The 17,444-nt window shown below is 41.6% G+C and overlaps 1 protein-coding gene across 1 annotated transcript in view; it reads left to right on the top strand.

Annotated features, from left to right (window-relative positions):
* The window catches only part of LOC119723320 (alpha-N-acetylneuraminide alpha-2,8-sialyltransferase-like), a 28,799-nt gene extending 17,590 nt beyond the window's left edge, over positions 1-11,209 (top strand). The window contains exons 6-7 of the mRNA XM_038193881.1: positions 8,060-8,304; positions 10,915-11,209. Of these exons, the coding sequence (XP_038049809.1) occupies positions 8,060-8,304; positions 10,915-11,129 (460 nt within the window). The 3' untranslated portion in view covers positions 11,130-11,209. The remainder of the gene's footprint in view (positions 1-8,059; positions 8,305-10,914) is intronic.
* Positions 11,210-17,444: the final 6,235 nt, after the last annotated feature.

Below are 17,444 nucleotides of genomic sequence, written 5' to 3'. Positions count from 1 at the left end.
CGGACTTGTTGTTCCCCAACTCAAAACCCACGTAAGAGCAATCTCCATACCAGTATCACGTCTAACCTTCGACCAATATCCCTGGCCAAACCATTTTCAAGTCTGAACATACACATCTGGAATGCGCATTCCATACGCAACAAAACCACCACTCTATTGGACCATATTCTATTGTTGACGTGATGTTGTTGACTGAGACCTGGCTTTCTGATGATGATATGGTGATAATTGGTGAATGTACCCCTCCTAGCTACATGTTCATCAATTTTCCTCGTAGGGGGGCCGACCCATGGTGGCGGGATTGGCATAGTGCACAAGAAATCGCTAAACTATGTTCTACCCCGTCTGGGTTCTCCTCAGTTAACTTTGAACACTGCACTGTTATGCTCAACAACTGTATATCGGAATATAATTATCGTCCGCCTCCATCACGTGTTAATGGACTGAAAATCTCCGAACTTTTGGAAGAGTTTGAGAGATTTGCGAATGAGACCTTAACAAGACTGTTCAACTCTACCCAATTGTGATTCCAATAAAAAACTTGCTGACAACCTTTTGTTGTTTTCAAGGAAAAGGTTGAAAACATACGGTCCAATGTGTACACTCGCTAACATGGGTGTTAGTGTTACTGATGCGACTTCCACTGTCTTTTCGTTCACTGAGTTTGAGCGGATTACTTGTGACGACGTTAAACAAATCACCATGCGTCTTCCAAATAAATCGTGTTCATTGGATACTGTACCATCCTGGTTGGTTAAAGAAAATCTGTCCACTCTTCTCCCGGTTATCACACACGTTGTTAATGCCTCCCTCTCATCTGGAATTTTCCCATCAAATCTTAAACACTCCATCATAACTCCTGTAATTAAGAACAGTTCACTTGACCGTAATCAGTTAAAGAGTTATCGACCTGTTTCCAACATACCTTTTCTATCCAAGGTTATAGAGAAGGCCGTGACATGTCAAGTGATTGACAACATGGACAGCTACAAACTAGGTGAACAGTTCCAGTCCGCGTACAAGCGTCATCACAGTACCGAGACTGCCCTTCTTGGGGTCAAAAATGATATTCTTTGTTCCATGGATAAAAACAAAGCTGTTTTGTGGTCTTGCTTGACATGTCGGCCGCCTTCGACACGGTCGATCACTGCATCCTTCTACATAGACTCCAGAGCCATAAGAGGTACAGTTGAGTCTTGGTTCAGCACATGGCATACCTAAAAGACCCCACAGCCTACCTTCAAGAAGACCTGAATGCACTTCAAGAGTGGGAGACTGAGTGGCTCATGGAATTCAACACAACTAAGTGCCAAGTCCTACGTATCACCAACAAACGCACTCCAATCACAACGACCTACACCATCCACGGGCACGAATTGGAACTCGTAGACTCGGCCAAATATCTTGGAGTGCAATAGACTCAAAGCTAAACTTCAACATGCACGTAGATACAGTCACCAAGAAGGCAAATTCTACCCGTGCCTTCTTGAGCCGCAACCTCAGTCATTGCAGCCGAAAGATCAAGGAAAGTAGCTACACCATGTTTGTCAGACCAATAGTAGAATATGCATCAACATCATGGAACCCCCACACTCAACGTAACATAAAAAAACTGGAACAAGTTCAGCGTAGTTCAGCAAGATTTGTGACAGGCGACTATGACTGGTCAAGCAGTGCTACTGACATGATCAAAGATCTCCATTGGCGTTCCCTAGCTGATAGACGGTACTTAGCTGGGCTGGAAATGATGTACCGCATTCGGTTTGACTTGATCGACATCAAATGGTCCCAGTACCTCGTACCATCCACAACTACCACCAGAGGTCATGCGTCTCGCTTCCAGTGCCCATACTCAAGCTCACAAGCGTATACCAACTCCTTCTTTCCTCGCACACGGCGTGACTGGAACACACTTAAGAAGGACCCTGCAGCATCTCCATCCCTTGACGCCTTCAAGTCTGCGCTAAGGGATCAATCAGTGATGTAAACCACATACATCGCTTTTTTACTCTGCACATCTGTACATACTGCACCTGCACGCATTCACACACACACCACAGTGCGACTATACTCATCTTTTGAGGACTGCACTCCATGGAAGGAAGGAAGCTAATGTTTCCATCAAAGGAGATTTGTCCGAAGAACACATTTTCACCTATTCCATACCCCCCGGGATCCGTAGTAGGTCCGTTGGGGTTCATTATGTACACCAATCCCATCGGTGAGATCATGATATCCAGCTTGATGCTGAGTTTGACCCTAAATCTGAAGGCTAAAAGGTGATTGTCAACAGGTACTTGGCAATTTATCATCTTGCGTTTTCATGATCAATGAATGGATGTCTGAATCTTAACCAAGACAAGACTGAGTTTATTGTTTTCGCCAGTAATCATGTTGTTGCTAATCTCCCTGATCTCCAATTAGAATTGGGAAACTTATGCATTCCAGCTTCCACATCCATTAAGGACTTAGTCACGCTGGATTCTTCTTTGAAAAGTCTCATCACGTTGGCTCTCTTTGTAAAACTGTTAATTTCCACACACGCAACCTGTGGCGTATATATTCGCCGGTTTATTACACAGGATGCCTGCCATCACGCCGTCAGAATTCTTGTGGCCTGTCCATCTCGACTATGCGAACTCTCTTTTGCTAGGTGCTCGTGAAAACGATCCCAAATGGTTACAGCGCCTACAAAACAAGGCTGCTCGGCTGGTCTTCGCATGCGGCCGGGACCAGCCTTCTGAGGGCCTGCTGGCAGAGCTTGTTACAACTGATAATGTATTAACCAACTGATAATGTATCACCAACCGATAATGTCACACAAATTGACCGATACTGTATCACTAACTGATAATGTAACAGAAATAGACCGATAGTGTAGTTAATGTTACTACACTATCGGTCAATATTTGTTACATTATCGGGTAAGACCGATAATGTAACAACAATCGACTGATAGTGTAGTACATTTTTACTACACTATCAGTCAATTTCTCTTACATTATCGGTTAGTGATACAGTATCGGTCAATTTGTGTGACATTATCGGTTAGTGATACAGTATCGGTCAATTTGTGTGACATTATCGGTTGGTGATACATTATCCGTTGGTTACTACATTATCAGTTGTGACAGAGCTACATTGGCTCCCTGTTAAACAGAGGATAACCTTCAAATATTCACCCATGTGTACGAAATTCTCAACAATCAAGCTCCTTCATATCTGGTTGACCTATTACATTCACATCACTCAAATATTCCTGATGCTTACAGACACCGACTCCGCTCATCATCTGATCAGACCCGGCTTTCTGTCCCTAGAAGTAGGAAGAAGGCCGGAGATAGCTCTTTCGTTGTGGCTGCCCCTCGCATGTGGAATGCCAGCTTCCTTCCTGTCTGAGAGAGGCGGTCTCGCTGCCTGTATTCAAACATCTCCTGAACACATTCTTGTTCCAAGTCCAATCGTAATCGTATTCGTATTGGGTCTGTTATTTTTTGTTGTGGATGCGTGTTTAGCGCTTTGTTCTTTGTAAAGCGCTATATAAATACTTTGTATTATTATTTGTATTATTATACTTAGGAAATCTACCTTTTCTTTCTTTGATCTCGGCTCCCATTCCAATTCTAGGAACACTCCATTGAGTACACAATTACGACATAATAGTTCAACACAATAAACTGTAAAGTTTATTGGTTTTCAGTATCATGAATAAAAACAAACAGTTTAAAGGGAATGTACAACATTTGCTTTTGCTGCAATTTTCAGAAATAAATGGATTTGGAGGATTTGTATGTTATCGCAAATATTGTTAAAAATGACTTGTTTCACGTTTTGGGCTTGTAGGTGTTGGAAAAACTAAGAAAACCAATCTTGTTCTTGTAGTCTGGTTCCCCGACCCCACTTAAGATGAAACGGAGCAATTTATAGACTTTTGGGAATTGTAAGGTCAGAGAATCAGTCTAGCAGGCTTGTACCCTTTCACATTTTTCTTGAGAATTATAGCGCACCAGGAGCCACGATTTTACAGGATGCTTTAGACTGTCATTCCCTAACAATCCAGTAAGGTATTTCATGATAATTTGATCATTTTGTTTTGCGATGTTTGCAAATGTTGTATCTTCCCTTTAAAGATAAAAGCCTATGTATATATGCTTGTAAATACATAAACTGAAATTTAAAAAAAAACGAAAAAATGGAATGGAGATGAGGAGGAACAGAAGTAGTAGCGGGAGCAGGCGTCTGGTGGTCACTGGTCTTGAATCTCTTGGCCCAGACTTCTTTTTGGACACAGCTTTGACCTTTTTGGCCGCCCTGTCTTCTGCCCTTGTGATCTTCTTGTTGTTACCAAGCGGTTAACATGAAAGAAATAAGGATAACAGCAATGCAGAATGAGAAGACCCAAAAGCAATATGTCAGATATATATACAAATTTGTTTACACAAAAATATTCAAAATCTAAATTGTGTCTACGCCAAATGTGAATGACAATTTTTTCTATCAACTAAACGACAGTCAAATGTGGCAGATGGATCAACAATATTTGATGTCGAGAACCTAGTTCAATCCAGGACAAGATGGCGGAATGGATGAGACTGAATATGGTTCAACACGCAGCCTTCCACGACCTGTGCCACCACGACTCCCAGCACTCCACACGAAGTGTGATCAGGATGCAGAACAAAATGTCGCAAGCAAAACTACGCTACGAAGTCGCTGAATTTAGGTGTGCTCCAGACAAAGTTCAGAGCTGATACTGTCTAAAAGCTGGCACGGACGGTACAGGAAAACTATCTAGCGTGGCCCACGCCCAATGTTTCGTAAGATGGCTCCAAAAACAGATATGCAAAACAATATAAAACTTCGGCCACGAAAAGCTATGAAAGAGGGTTTCGCATTCGCAAAGCCGACTGCTCAACATGTGCGAATAATTGTGCATATCGCTGCATGAAATTTGCATGATACGTTATCGCTAGAGGGCGCACTATTACAAGGATCAAGTTTTGTTCACAGGAATATTTACAAAGTGTACAACAGCTGAGCTACAGACATGGGTATTTGAAGAAGGTGGTAAGAGATTCGCCAAAATAAACCAGGTGGATTAAGAACGAAAAGCAAGCTTGTCAAGGGACCGGTTGACCGTATTATAAATCGGTCGACTGGTCACATTGCCATCATCGGACTCGTTGGCCAACTCGTTATTCTCGTGTTCCTCGACTGTTGCCCAACCAGAGGGGCTGGTATCGGCTACTCGGAATAGCTTAATGCTCGAGCACTTCAGTGTTCATGTATTTGCGATCAGCTTCAACGACGTGATCCAAAACGGACTGACTTATTACTGTCGTTTATTGCCTTCCCTTGTCCAGGTTAATTTGGTGCCAGTGGCTAATTATTTATGCTTCCCATCAAAATTAGCAGAAGCTTCAGCTGGGAACTTAACTTGATTAGATGACCCTGACAGAAATTTCCCATGGGAAAATTTCCCATGGGACCCCATGGGATTTACATGGTGAATTAGCCAATAGCATGGGATTTTTCCAATGGGAGTTTTCCTATGCTTGGGCTTTTCCTCATGAATTTTTTTTTCCATGGCAAATTTCATGTAGGTTTTTCCCATAATGGTTTCCTATCATTTCTCAAAAGATTCCAAATTGCTCCATGGTATTTTTTTTCATAACAACTTTCTTAATACATTTTGACCCCATGCGATTTGCACTGTTCACCAAATGGGATATAGGCCTATAGGCCTAAGGCACATCACGGAACTCCGATGGGGGTTGAAGAAATTATTGATAACCTCCATGACCGTATGGGAAACATTTTTTAATTTGCAGGGTTCGAAATAAGCAGAAGCCACTATATAGCCAAATGCGAGTCAAAACAGCGATAGGCTAGTCAAACTATTACTTAAGTATATAGCCTGGCTGGCGAGTCAAACAGTGGGCTACGGCAAAGATGAACGGTCAGGAAGAAATAAATCTTTCAGTTCAGGAGGCAAACCTGTATCAATATATGAATAATTTTATCAACAGTTAAATTATTTTATTAGATCTGTTTATTAAAAACAGTGACAAAATTGTCTAAGAATAAGGGAGAAATCAGTTGGAAATGGATAAAAACGAATTTTACTTACGACTTATTTTCGTACAAAGGTCTCCTTAATTGTTTGATCACGTCTGTTTTCACATCCGGCGTACTTGCGTGAAAACGAAAACGATAACGACACGAATATTTACCTACTTACGTCTATTGATTCTCGATTTATTCAGGCCCATTTGGATCACGTTTTAATACAGTTCTTATCAAAGGTAATTTTATACTTCAATTTGTTAAAAAAAAATTATCCGCCACAAAATTATTTCATTAATTGTATAATATCCTTGAACGAGTGATCGAGTTCTACTAGTCCACCGGAAGTTCTTGGAAGTGAGAGGTCAATTTTTGACACGATGTTTCTCTTTCACGTCATGCGATTTTTCAGTTTCCAAAAACTTCCGAGGATGCTTTTCTTTAAAAAAAAATCAACTTTACACGTTAATTTCCTTTTCGAGGGGCCCTGAAGCGCGCCACCAGGGGTACACTTGCAGGCTCTATACACGTTTTACATGACTTTGTATGCATATTGCTGTTTATGAGACTCTATAAAAGAACAAAACGTGCGGGCTAGTGAAAATGCCCGCGGGCTATAGTAAAGAGTCTGTTTTAGTAGCCCGGCTGGCTACTGAACAAAAAGTTAAGGTTGAACCCTGTGTAAAGGCGAATAAGTAATTAAATTTAACAAAGGTTTGCCTATAACCTGGGAGCTAAGTGGGCCCATTATGGCTCCCATGGCATATGCATGTTTTCCAGTTTAACACACACCGGGGTCACCGTGCTGTCTTTTAAATCTCCCATGAGTGTGGGTGCATGGTATCACCCATCATGGGGGTGATATATGGTATCACCCATCATGTGGGTGATATTATGGTATCACCCACATTATGGTGTTCCCATGGCGCCCAAAATCATCATGGTGTACCCATGGATCTATAAAATCCCCATGATTATCGTATGTTGTCAAGTAAATCCCCATGCATGGTGTTCGTAAATTCCCCAAGGTGTTCCTATGATGTCCATGAAATCCCCATGGTGTTCCCATGATGTCCATAAAATCCCCACATTCACATGGTGTCCATAAAATCCTCATGGTGTTCCCATGGAGCTAATAAAATCCCCATTGTGTCCATACAATCTCCATGGTGTTCCCATGGGTTTCCCATGATGAGCATAGGATCTTCCATGGTGATTATTTTAACTTTCATGGTGTTCTTGATGACCTCATGGGTTTCCCCATGGGATGCCCATAGGACATTTATGCAAGGGTGAGAATTGAGTTGGTGTTGATGACATGTTTCAGGTGTAGAAAATGGCAACAGCATGTCACCGACACCGCGAACTGACACCCAGTTGCGCGTGAGTATGAGTGCGCGGCACACACGCGTATTATACAGAACCGGGTTATTTTCGTTTTTCACGCACTGACACCCTGTACAGTGGGAGTGCGGCACTTACAGCGCGCACTCCGTACATATTCATTTTCTCGAACTGACACTGATCTTAACTTCACATGTTAAAACGGTATTTAATTATATTTGTGTGGAAAGATTAAATTCATGTGAATTCAAAGTATGGTGGCCCTGAAGGGACATCACTCATCGCCATTTCTGCGCAGATTTCTGCAATGTCGCACATTTATCGCACATTTTCTGCGCAGATTTCTGCGATATAGCACATTTTATCGCGGATATCTGCGCAGATTCCTGAGATTTCGCACATTTTATCACAGAAATCAGTCTACGCAGATTTCTGCGATGTTGCACATTTTATCGCAGAAACTACGCACTATTATGTCGCACATTTTATCACACATTTTCTGCGCAAATTTTGTAGCATTGTTTGGCTATACACTGCTATTTATATATATTTATCTGGCATCTCGCATCTCGCATTTTGTTTAGCTGACCTGACCTTTTTTTTTTAACACACTAACAATTTTCTAAGCTTATTTTCGTGCATTTTCCAGGTACAGCTCGCTCAGGAGAAAAGAAGATCGCACACGATTTGCTGAAGCACTGAAACAATTCAAAGGAAGTCTTCTGTTTCTGCCGGCTTTTGCTTTCAAGTGGAGGTACCAGATGCTCATCCAAGCTGCGAGTGTTGCGAAGAAATCAGTAGGTCTGCAACCGATCTTTGGGCATCCTGACCACTACACGTCGGTGGCAAATCTTTGGCAGAAAACAATAAATGGAACAAGATGGACGACAACAGGTAGTGAAGTGCTTTTGCTATCTTTAAACCAAGTGCCAGGATTTTCCTGAATTGTGTCCAACTTGTCTACAACTATTACTTCGACAGAACAACGAAAGAACTACACCAAACAGAATAGTCTCTTTTACTGCTTCTGGTCTATTCACAAAACAAATTACAATTATTTACAACTTCTTAACTACCGGTATTGTCTTTCCTTCTCAATTATATCCAAATTACACATTATTATTTTCTTATCTTATGTTCTTTACTTGTAAAACAAATTACGTTAAACTTAGAGAGTCACAGTCCAATTAAAACAAGGTATTGACTGTAAGGATATCCTGATGTAAGTAGCAATTCGGAACGTCTGATGCCGGTTGATCCTTGGATACACCGCCACCTGTGTTGGGTGTCCTACAGCCGAATCAGATCTCTAACGCCTTGACTGATCTACATCTTCATCTCGGCGCTGCTTCCTCAACAGGCAACCATCTATTTACAAAATATTCAAAGTTTGTCTCACAATAAACATCTTATATTGATATCAGTGTGGTATCTACAAATTCAGTAACACTGGTAATCTCCTTAAATGAACATGATTCACACTATACTGATATTTCCTTGCCATAAATGTACCAGTTATCTGAACACTGTTTTCTTCAAATTCGAAAACGTAATACTTCAGTATGTACATCAAATATTATAGTCCATAATTCCAATATTTTCAAACATCAATCCAATCTTCAATTATCAATCAATTTAAGACAATCAAAGTAATCTTAAGCAAAAGTTCTTAATGCCAATTATCCTTCAAATTAAACTTAAGGCAAAAATGCACTTTATTCTCAAGCTGATATGTTACAATATACAAGAGAAATCTTTAAATTGCTTCATAAAGAAACTTACGGTTGTGTGGTGTCTCAAAATCCTGGATTTTTCCTTGGTGTGTATTCTGAGCACAATATTGCTCACTGGGGCCTTGTAGACAGTGGCGTAGCCACCGGGGGGCGTGGGGGGCGACCGCCCCCCAATGAAACCTTGTCGCCCCCCCCCCCAGTCGCCCGCCCCCCCCCCCCCCCCACTGAGATTTTGAGTTTCTACAAAACTTATCATTGATCTAAATCTAAATAGTCGCGAATGATCCACATGATGACCACTGAGAAACGACCCTTCGACCGGCGACCGCGGACCAGTAAGCTGACAACCGGCGTGACATAGCGCATAATGATAATCTAAAATTCGTATTAACACCCACTGCACTGCTCGCTCACACCACGGAACACGTATTATAGACAGGTGGTCCGTGGGTCACACAGTTTCAGTCAGCGATATCACGCGAATCGGCCACGCACAAACTTTTTCCTCCATTCATATAAGCTAAATAATAATAATAGACCAATTAAAATTCCTTGAAATCAGTGGCGTAGCCACGGGGGGCGTCAGCCCCCCCCCCCATGAAACCTTGCCCCCCCCCCCGTCGGCCCCCCCCCCTCCCCACTGAGATTTTGAGTTTCTAAAAAAAATTATCATTGATCTACATGACGCCATGGGCGTCAATCCTGGGGGGGGCAGGGGGACTGGTCCCCCCCCCCCCCCCCCCACTTTTTGAAGGGTGGGGAACACAATATCAAATGTCCCCCCCCCCCAGATTTTTGAACTCGTGTCTCATTTACAGGGCCCTATTATGTACTACAATGTATCTTTTGCTTAGAAAATATTGGTTAAAGTGGTCAGAAATTGCCTCAGATAGCACCACAGAGCATTTAGAATCCAAAATTTTTCGGGGCCCTTAAGCGAACCCCGAACCCCACGCCTATAGCTCAGAATTCTGGTAGCTTATTCAATGACTCCAACCTCGAAAACAATGTTCAAAAAAATTTCTTATGCCTTTAGCTGAGAAAACCTCGAAAATTATTTTTTAATTGTTATCTTTTGTGCTAAGATAATTATTGGTTAAAGTGGTAAGAAATTGCCTCAGATCACACCACAGAGCATCGAGAATCCAATTTTTTCGGGGCCCTTAAGCGGGCCCCGAACCCCACGCCTATAGCTCATAATACCGATAGCTGATTCAATGACTCCAACCTCGAAAACGATGTTCAAATAATTATCTTTTGCTAAGAAAATATTAGTTAAAGCATGGAGGAAAGTGGTAAGTTAGAAATTGCTTCAGATCACACTACAGAACATCTAGAATCCAATTTTTTTCGGGGCCCTTATGCGGGCCCCGAACCCCCACGCCGTGCTTCGCGTTTCGCGCTCGCATCAGTTCTGATCAAGGTGTGTCCCCCCCCCCACTTTTGAGAAGTGATTGACGCGCCCCCCCCCCCCCCCCCCCCATGAAATGTTCTGCAAATGATGTAATGTACCTTTCAGTCTCACAGAATTTCGGGAGGCGCAGCGCGCGACGGGGGCACGTCAAGCATCGGGTGACACGGGTTCTCTGAGAGACGTTCTCAAAGAAGATACGCTTGCCTCTCACTTCCAGCCGACATCTCCCTTGGACAAAAATTAATAATAAAACCTCAGTCATCTATTAAAAAAAATCCTGGATCCGCCACCAAATAAGAAACGAAGATTAGACTATTTTCAGATTATACCATTTTTTTTTATTTACATGTGCTTGAGGCCTTCACGTACTCTCATCAATATTGGACTTCTGTGAGCAAATAGACGTCTACGGTTTCTGGCCCTTTCCAACGACACTGGATGGCCGTGCTGTGTCCTATCACTACCACAATGATATCAACGGCACCACATCACACAGTTTTGGCAAGGAGTTCAGAGGTTTAGTGTATTTACACGAGCAGGGAATCATCAAGTTGCACATTGGTTCGTGTTAATGATAGTACGAGGGTGCTTCGTGTGGATGCTCTCTCTGTATAGAGGACTGACTGCAGAGAAATATGTTTAGTATCCTCATAAAACAAGGTTCTCGTCACACTCAATTTTAAAATGAAATTCTCTGACTTCGTTTACTACTTTTCAGGACAAAACCGTTTGACCAATTCCTAAGCTGTTTTGTCATAGCTTATTTACACGCTTCCTGATCATCTCACTGAAAACAAAGGCCTACACAGTGTGCATAACCAACAACAAAGTTGCCTCCACCTCTGGCATTGAGTCATTCGATCGATCTTCCCTCTTTTTTTCATGTTAAATTTACATATCACCAAACACTTACAAGGCCTCCTGTCACTGTCTTCCCAGCTCTGAATACCACTTCGACTATAGAAACTGCACAATTAACTAAATGCAACTACAACTAAGAAAGCCAAATAGCAAAGTATTATGATACATAATTATATCATACTTATATTGTAACATATAGGTTTTGGTGCTATAGTCTTTGTGATGTTTGACTATACTCTATATGTTAGGATAGGGTAGCTGTGGCTAGAGCAGGATGAACAATGACTACGAAGACTATACAAAGACACACTGGTAATGCCTATGAGTTCAGCTATATGGAAAACTGGTTTATTTTCAAGAACTCAATATTCTACCGGTATTGTGTATGTACAGAACTATAACCTCAGACCATACGGCTGAATCAGCTTATGGGTATGGCTGGGTACCAGAATACAGAAGTTGGAGACAGAAGACAGAGGTTCTGAAGAGTTGACTGAAGTGGAAAAACGTGGACCTTTTATACGATTTCTGAGGGGCAACTTTGAGTAAAAATAGGAGATGATGTCATATAAGGAAAACATAACTTATATGACATCATTTCTGAGTAAAGGTAAACTGACCATAGACTGACGTAATGGTCAGTCTGGGGGAGTACCCTTATGAGGTCATTTTCCCCTGTACAAGGGTTAAATCACAGTCTTGGTATGCTGTGGGTGTATTGCTTGGAAAAGAGTGACGTGAAGACCTTGGGGTGTAATGTGGAACACCTGTTGTGAGAGTGGCAGTATGTGTGCTCAGGGACAGTCTAAATTTCGGTCTTACAATATCATAAGGGTAAATTTTATTACATCATTATTTTGATTATTGATTTATGTGCTGAGTCATCAACTATACGTTTTACATTAACATAAACTGTATAGTGACATTATTTAGTGCCACGAATATCAGAATCCAATTGGCCAGCACTGTAAGTGGGCGTGTCTTAAGTCATCTACTGAGCGACAATCAGAATGCATGCATTCTGATTGGTCAATGCATCCTCTGTAGTGTGGGTATAATGATGTGCATTATTGTGGTATAGGGATCATGTTGGCCTAGAAAATGCAGAACGAGTGAGAATAAACTCCACTTCTTCGCTTCGTCTTCTGGAGGTGGGACCAAAGAAGTCAAACCGATCTCTTGTGTCTGCTTTAATGTCTTATTGTTGCAGATTAGAAGTGTCTAGTCTCCACCTAAAGCCACCCTAATCCACCGGTCATCCACCCAAATCCACCGGGCAGGTGCTTTAACTTCATCGTTTTTATAACTTTTTTTGCGTTATCCCTGATTTTTCCACTCCATGGAGGACTCTCTATGTTTAATTTTTAATTTAAAGTTCAAAATAATTTTGTTTCATGTTAAATCTTAGTTAATCTGTATCATTATTATGTGGAAATTGCGAATAAATCAAATCAAATCAAATCAAAATGCATCGTGAACTGGCCAGACAGGCAGGGAACTTATTTGGCGACGCACGTTACGAAGAACGGGTAAACATGAAGATCAGTAGAAGAAGAAAAAAAGCATTTCAGAATGGACTATACTTTTTTGTCCAGCAGCGTAGCCAGGGTTCTCATCCTAGGGGGGAGAGTGGGGGGGGGGGGGCTGGATGCTACAGTGGGGGGGGGGGGGCAATTTCATCCGTACTGCACACTGAGCGCTGAAAGGTAAAACAGGTGTTTTTTTACACCGGATACCCGGCCTCCGTAAAATCAAAAAGTGGGGGGAGGGCTGGACACCAGATTTCACTGGAGACGCTGTTAAAAACCGTCATCATGGTCAATCTCACACAAAAGGTGATGCTATCCTATCGCCAAAAAAACCCAGAGTTTCCGTAAAAAATTAACAGAAAACGTGCAAAAAAGTCACTTTATGTTAAACACGCTAAGCATGGTATACCTTATATAGGACTGTGATTTTCTCTAGTTGCCAAATATCCACTGCGGCAACTGGGGGGCCACGATTTTTTATGGGGGCAACAGGTCCGCGGACCACACTATTTTACTTGCCTCTACCCCTTCTGGCTTTATAAATGATAATAATTATGGGGTATAGGAGCACCAAGGGGTAGTGGATGTCCGTGCCCCCCGGGTGTCTGCCTGTGTGTCTGTCGGTCGGTCAGTCCGTCCGTCTCCCCCCCCCCCCCCCTTCTTTCATTTCCCCCTTTTTATTGAGAGGGAAGGGAAGGTATTTAAAGAACAATGTTTTTAGCAGTCCACTTCCAAACCTACAGGATTTCCAGGCTTGCAGTTGGCACGAGGTGGACAACGAGATGGATCAACCTGCAATGGCGAGATTGTGAAAGGACAGGTGGATAGATGGACAGGTGGACATGTATAAGGTGTTTATCCTGAATGGTTAAGATGATCAATATTGACAGTAATTGTGTTGTGTTCATTGTTCATAGTTAAATGTCCCTTTGAACCTATTATGTGTAGATGTGCTCTTAATGTTTTACCCCAAACTCAAACTGTCACATGTCCCAAGTAGGTTTTTACATACCATCTTTAAAACAATGAAACTTTGTTTAATCATGTGCACGCACTGTACGTTTAATGTTCTTTCTTCTACAATCATGTCTGTATGTTTTGAAACATTTAACAATTGTTGACTGGTGTGATGTGGCATAATTATATGACGTTTTGAACACCCTCGGGGCGCATAGCACCCGAGGCGAATCCCTTCGCCGCTCGTGCTAGTCTTTTTACGTGCCAGCATCCGGGGTGCGTCACGTGTCCAGGTAAGCGCGTGGTACTTGACTAAAGGCTAATACGACTGAGGACTTGGGACAATGGGATGTGTGCATTGATCTCCATATATGGAGATCAATGGGTGTGTGCGATAACAATTATCGAGGACCTGAGCTGAGTCCTCGGTAAACTTGGCCCAAGTCTGGGTTGCGAACTTTTGCACCACATGTATGCACCACATGTATGCACATGCTCTGTACATGCACATGTAGGCCTACTTATAATACGCCGCGTGTTGTACAATGTACATACAGTGTGCGCGCATAGCCAAAAACAGAGTCAGTTGCCGTGTCACGCGTAGCTGCTCTATTTTCTCGTCCACACAACTGATAGCAACGCGAGGCCAGCGAAAGATGGCCGTAATAAGGACTTCAGAAAATTCGCAATTTCCATGGCAAACCACAACCGATCCAAACAAAGAAAGTTGTTTAGGTAGTTAAAGACCTACTTCATACATCCATCATTTTTTTCTCTCTCAAAAAAGGATTTTGATGCATTTTGACGATATTATTTCACGGACAAATCGACTAAAAATAAGGTTATGAAATTTCCGGGGTTTTTTTCGACGACGACGAAAGTCTCCCTAAAATAGGTAATCAAAGGAAAGAATGAACCTTCATCTACAAAAAAAATCTCGTGAACGTGATGTCGTTAATATTTTAAGAATTCGATGTACACCTAATGTTTCCGACAACTTCCATTTTTCACAACGCGAAAAGATCGTCGACATTGTAAAGCATAGAGCGAGGAACCCAAACACGATGTGACCTTTTGACCCCATACGCCCACTGATTGGTCGAGCTCGAGTATGGCCTGCTTAATATTCATAAGTCATTCATTGCACGTTCCCACGTGTGCTATTCACAATTCAGGCCAACGTACGTCGGCGTACTTACGTTCGTTTACACGCGTACATGTGATTGCAAATCATGAAATCTCGCAAAAGTCTTCATTTTTCAACCGGCGATTTGGACCAAACATTAGAAGTCTCCTGCACGTGTTTCAAATGAAAATGAAGCGTATACTTTTCTCTATCTAATGAATCTTTCGTGTCTTTCGGTCTTTTTTAATAATCGAATGTACACCTAAAAACTATCGGCCCTCGCTTTTGTTGATAAAACATATGATTTTGTTTGACAGGCCGTAACAACACTTTATATTTTTCAAAAGCAGTTATTTTTGGTATCAAAATAAAGCACACGATTTCAACTTTTCACATATTTAGCCATCTTGGCGCCCATCGCGCCATCGCGCCCACCACTACCTGCTCTCTCACCCTGGTACTGGATTATTTGCATGTGCAACATTTTTGAACACGTATGCAAATGAGGAATAGTCTGGTGCCTGCCTGTGCGTTACAGTAGCGTTTGTTTTTGTATGCGGTGTCTGGTGTAAAAAAAAAAACATCAATTCGTCGCGCCGTACAACAAGATTGTTTATACCTTGCCAAAAAAAACACTATGAACATTGCTCTTTTTGATAATTTGATACCGGTGGCCCAATTTTTGGACAGGAGCTAATAGCCTATCAGTGTCGAGTAAAGATCCTAAATATTTGCATTTCTTCCAACAGGTGCCTTCCTCTCCACAGCTGCTATCGGGTGGATATTGTTACTTGCCCAAGTGATGTCATCTGCATACTATAATCCCATCTCAAAGTATACTGGCGGGCAAATGGCGTACCTGTGGTTCTCAAGTTCCACAGGAAGGGATCGGGACTGTGTTTGTGTGTAGTAACTAGGATCCTGGAGAGTGAATGGGGTTTTGGGTGTTTCCGGGTCAAGTTGTCTCAGTGCTTTTGCAAGGTGTAGAGTCAAGAGAATGGGATTGAAGCAATCTCCTTGAGGCACGCCGAAGTTGGTTTTGCAGTTCCCACTCGGACTTGTAATCGAACGTCTCTACATGTATATAAGCAAGATTGCCAGTAAGTGGAGTTCGTCTTGCTCTAGTATCTCTTTGAGATCCTCAAAGTGAACTACTCTCCTCACCGAATCAAAAGCCTTTGACATGTCGAGCAGTAACAGGTGAAGTTCACAGCTATCGGCTATGATGGCCTTCTCTGCTAATAGTCAGGTGGCTTAGATCTAATTTTCGTCAAGATCGTGACCGACTGGTCCAAAGCACCAAACTTGGCAGATAGATTCTTATAGACCTAGAGAAGATATTTAGAAGGGGTGACACCTGAAATTCTTTTGGGAATGGTGCCTAATTTGCATAAATCGTTAATCCCTGTCGTGTAATATATTTATTCCCATATTTGGGTATATTTTTATTTTTTTTATTTTTTGAAAAGTGTATTTTGGGGATTCTACTTACATATCTTTACTTAAATAACATTTTCCAAAGCATATAAGTGACTGAATAATTATGAGGACATAGTAACGATCCAAAATGGTTACTATTATGCCCTAAAATTGCGCACATTTACCTTGTCTCCAGATATCATCAATTAGTCTTGCCAAACATCAGCATTGATGAACTTCAAATTCACCAAGTAGCTTACTGGTACAGTTACACTATTAAATCATGTGAACAATGATAACATTGTGATATTCAGCCCAGAAAACAAAAACTGGGAAAAAACGAGGTGTCCATAAATTAGGCTAACAAGTGGGTGAAGGTTTGCCTAACATGGAACACTGGAACAAGTTCAAGGAAATTCCCAAAATTATTGTTGAGAAAACGTTTTGGCGTGGACAAAATTATTGTAAACAACATAATCTCTTATTTAGGGGGATTTCGTTGAACTTGTTGAAGTCAACCCTTCCCGTACTAGCCCATTTTACGGACACCTTATTTTCTCCCCTTTTTTGGTCTTTTGGGCTAAACATCAAGATGTTATCAATTTTCACTTGATTTCCCACTTATTTTTGTTAGGGTAACTATGCCAGTAAGTCACTTTGTGAATTTGAAGCTCATCAGTACCCACGTTTGGCGAGACTAGTTGATGATATCTGAGGAAAAGGTAAATGCGTGTAACTTTAGGGTAAAATACTAGCAATTTTGGTTCTTTACTATGACCTCCTAATTATTCAGTCACATATGTTTTACAAAATGTTATTGAAGTAAGAATATGCAAGTAGAATCACCAAAATACACTTTTCAAAAAAATAAAAAATGAAAATATACCCAAATATGGGAATAAATATATTACACGGCAGGGATTAACGATTTATGCAAATTAGGCACCCTTCCCAAAAGAATTTCAGGTGTCACCCCTTCTAAATATCTTCTCTAG

Source organism: Patiria miniata, unplaced genomic scaffold (assembly GCF_015706575.1).
Source record: "Patiria miniata isolate m_02_andy unplaced genomic scaffold, ASM1570657v1 HiC_scaffold_17, whole genome shotgun sequence".
Lineage (NCBI taxonomy): Eukaryota > Metazoa > Echinodermata > Asteroidea > Valvatida > Asterinidae > Patiria > Patiria miniata.
The sequence above is the reverse complement of the archived record's forward strand: the minus strand, read 5'-3'. Positions and strand labels throughout refer to the sequence as shown.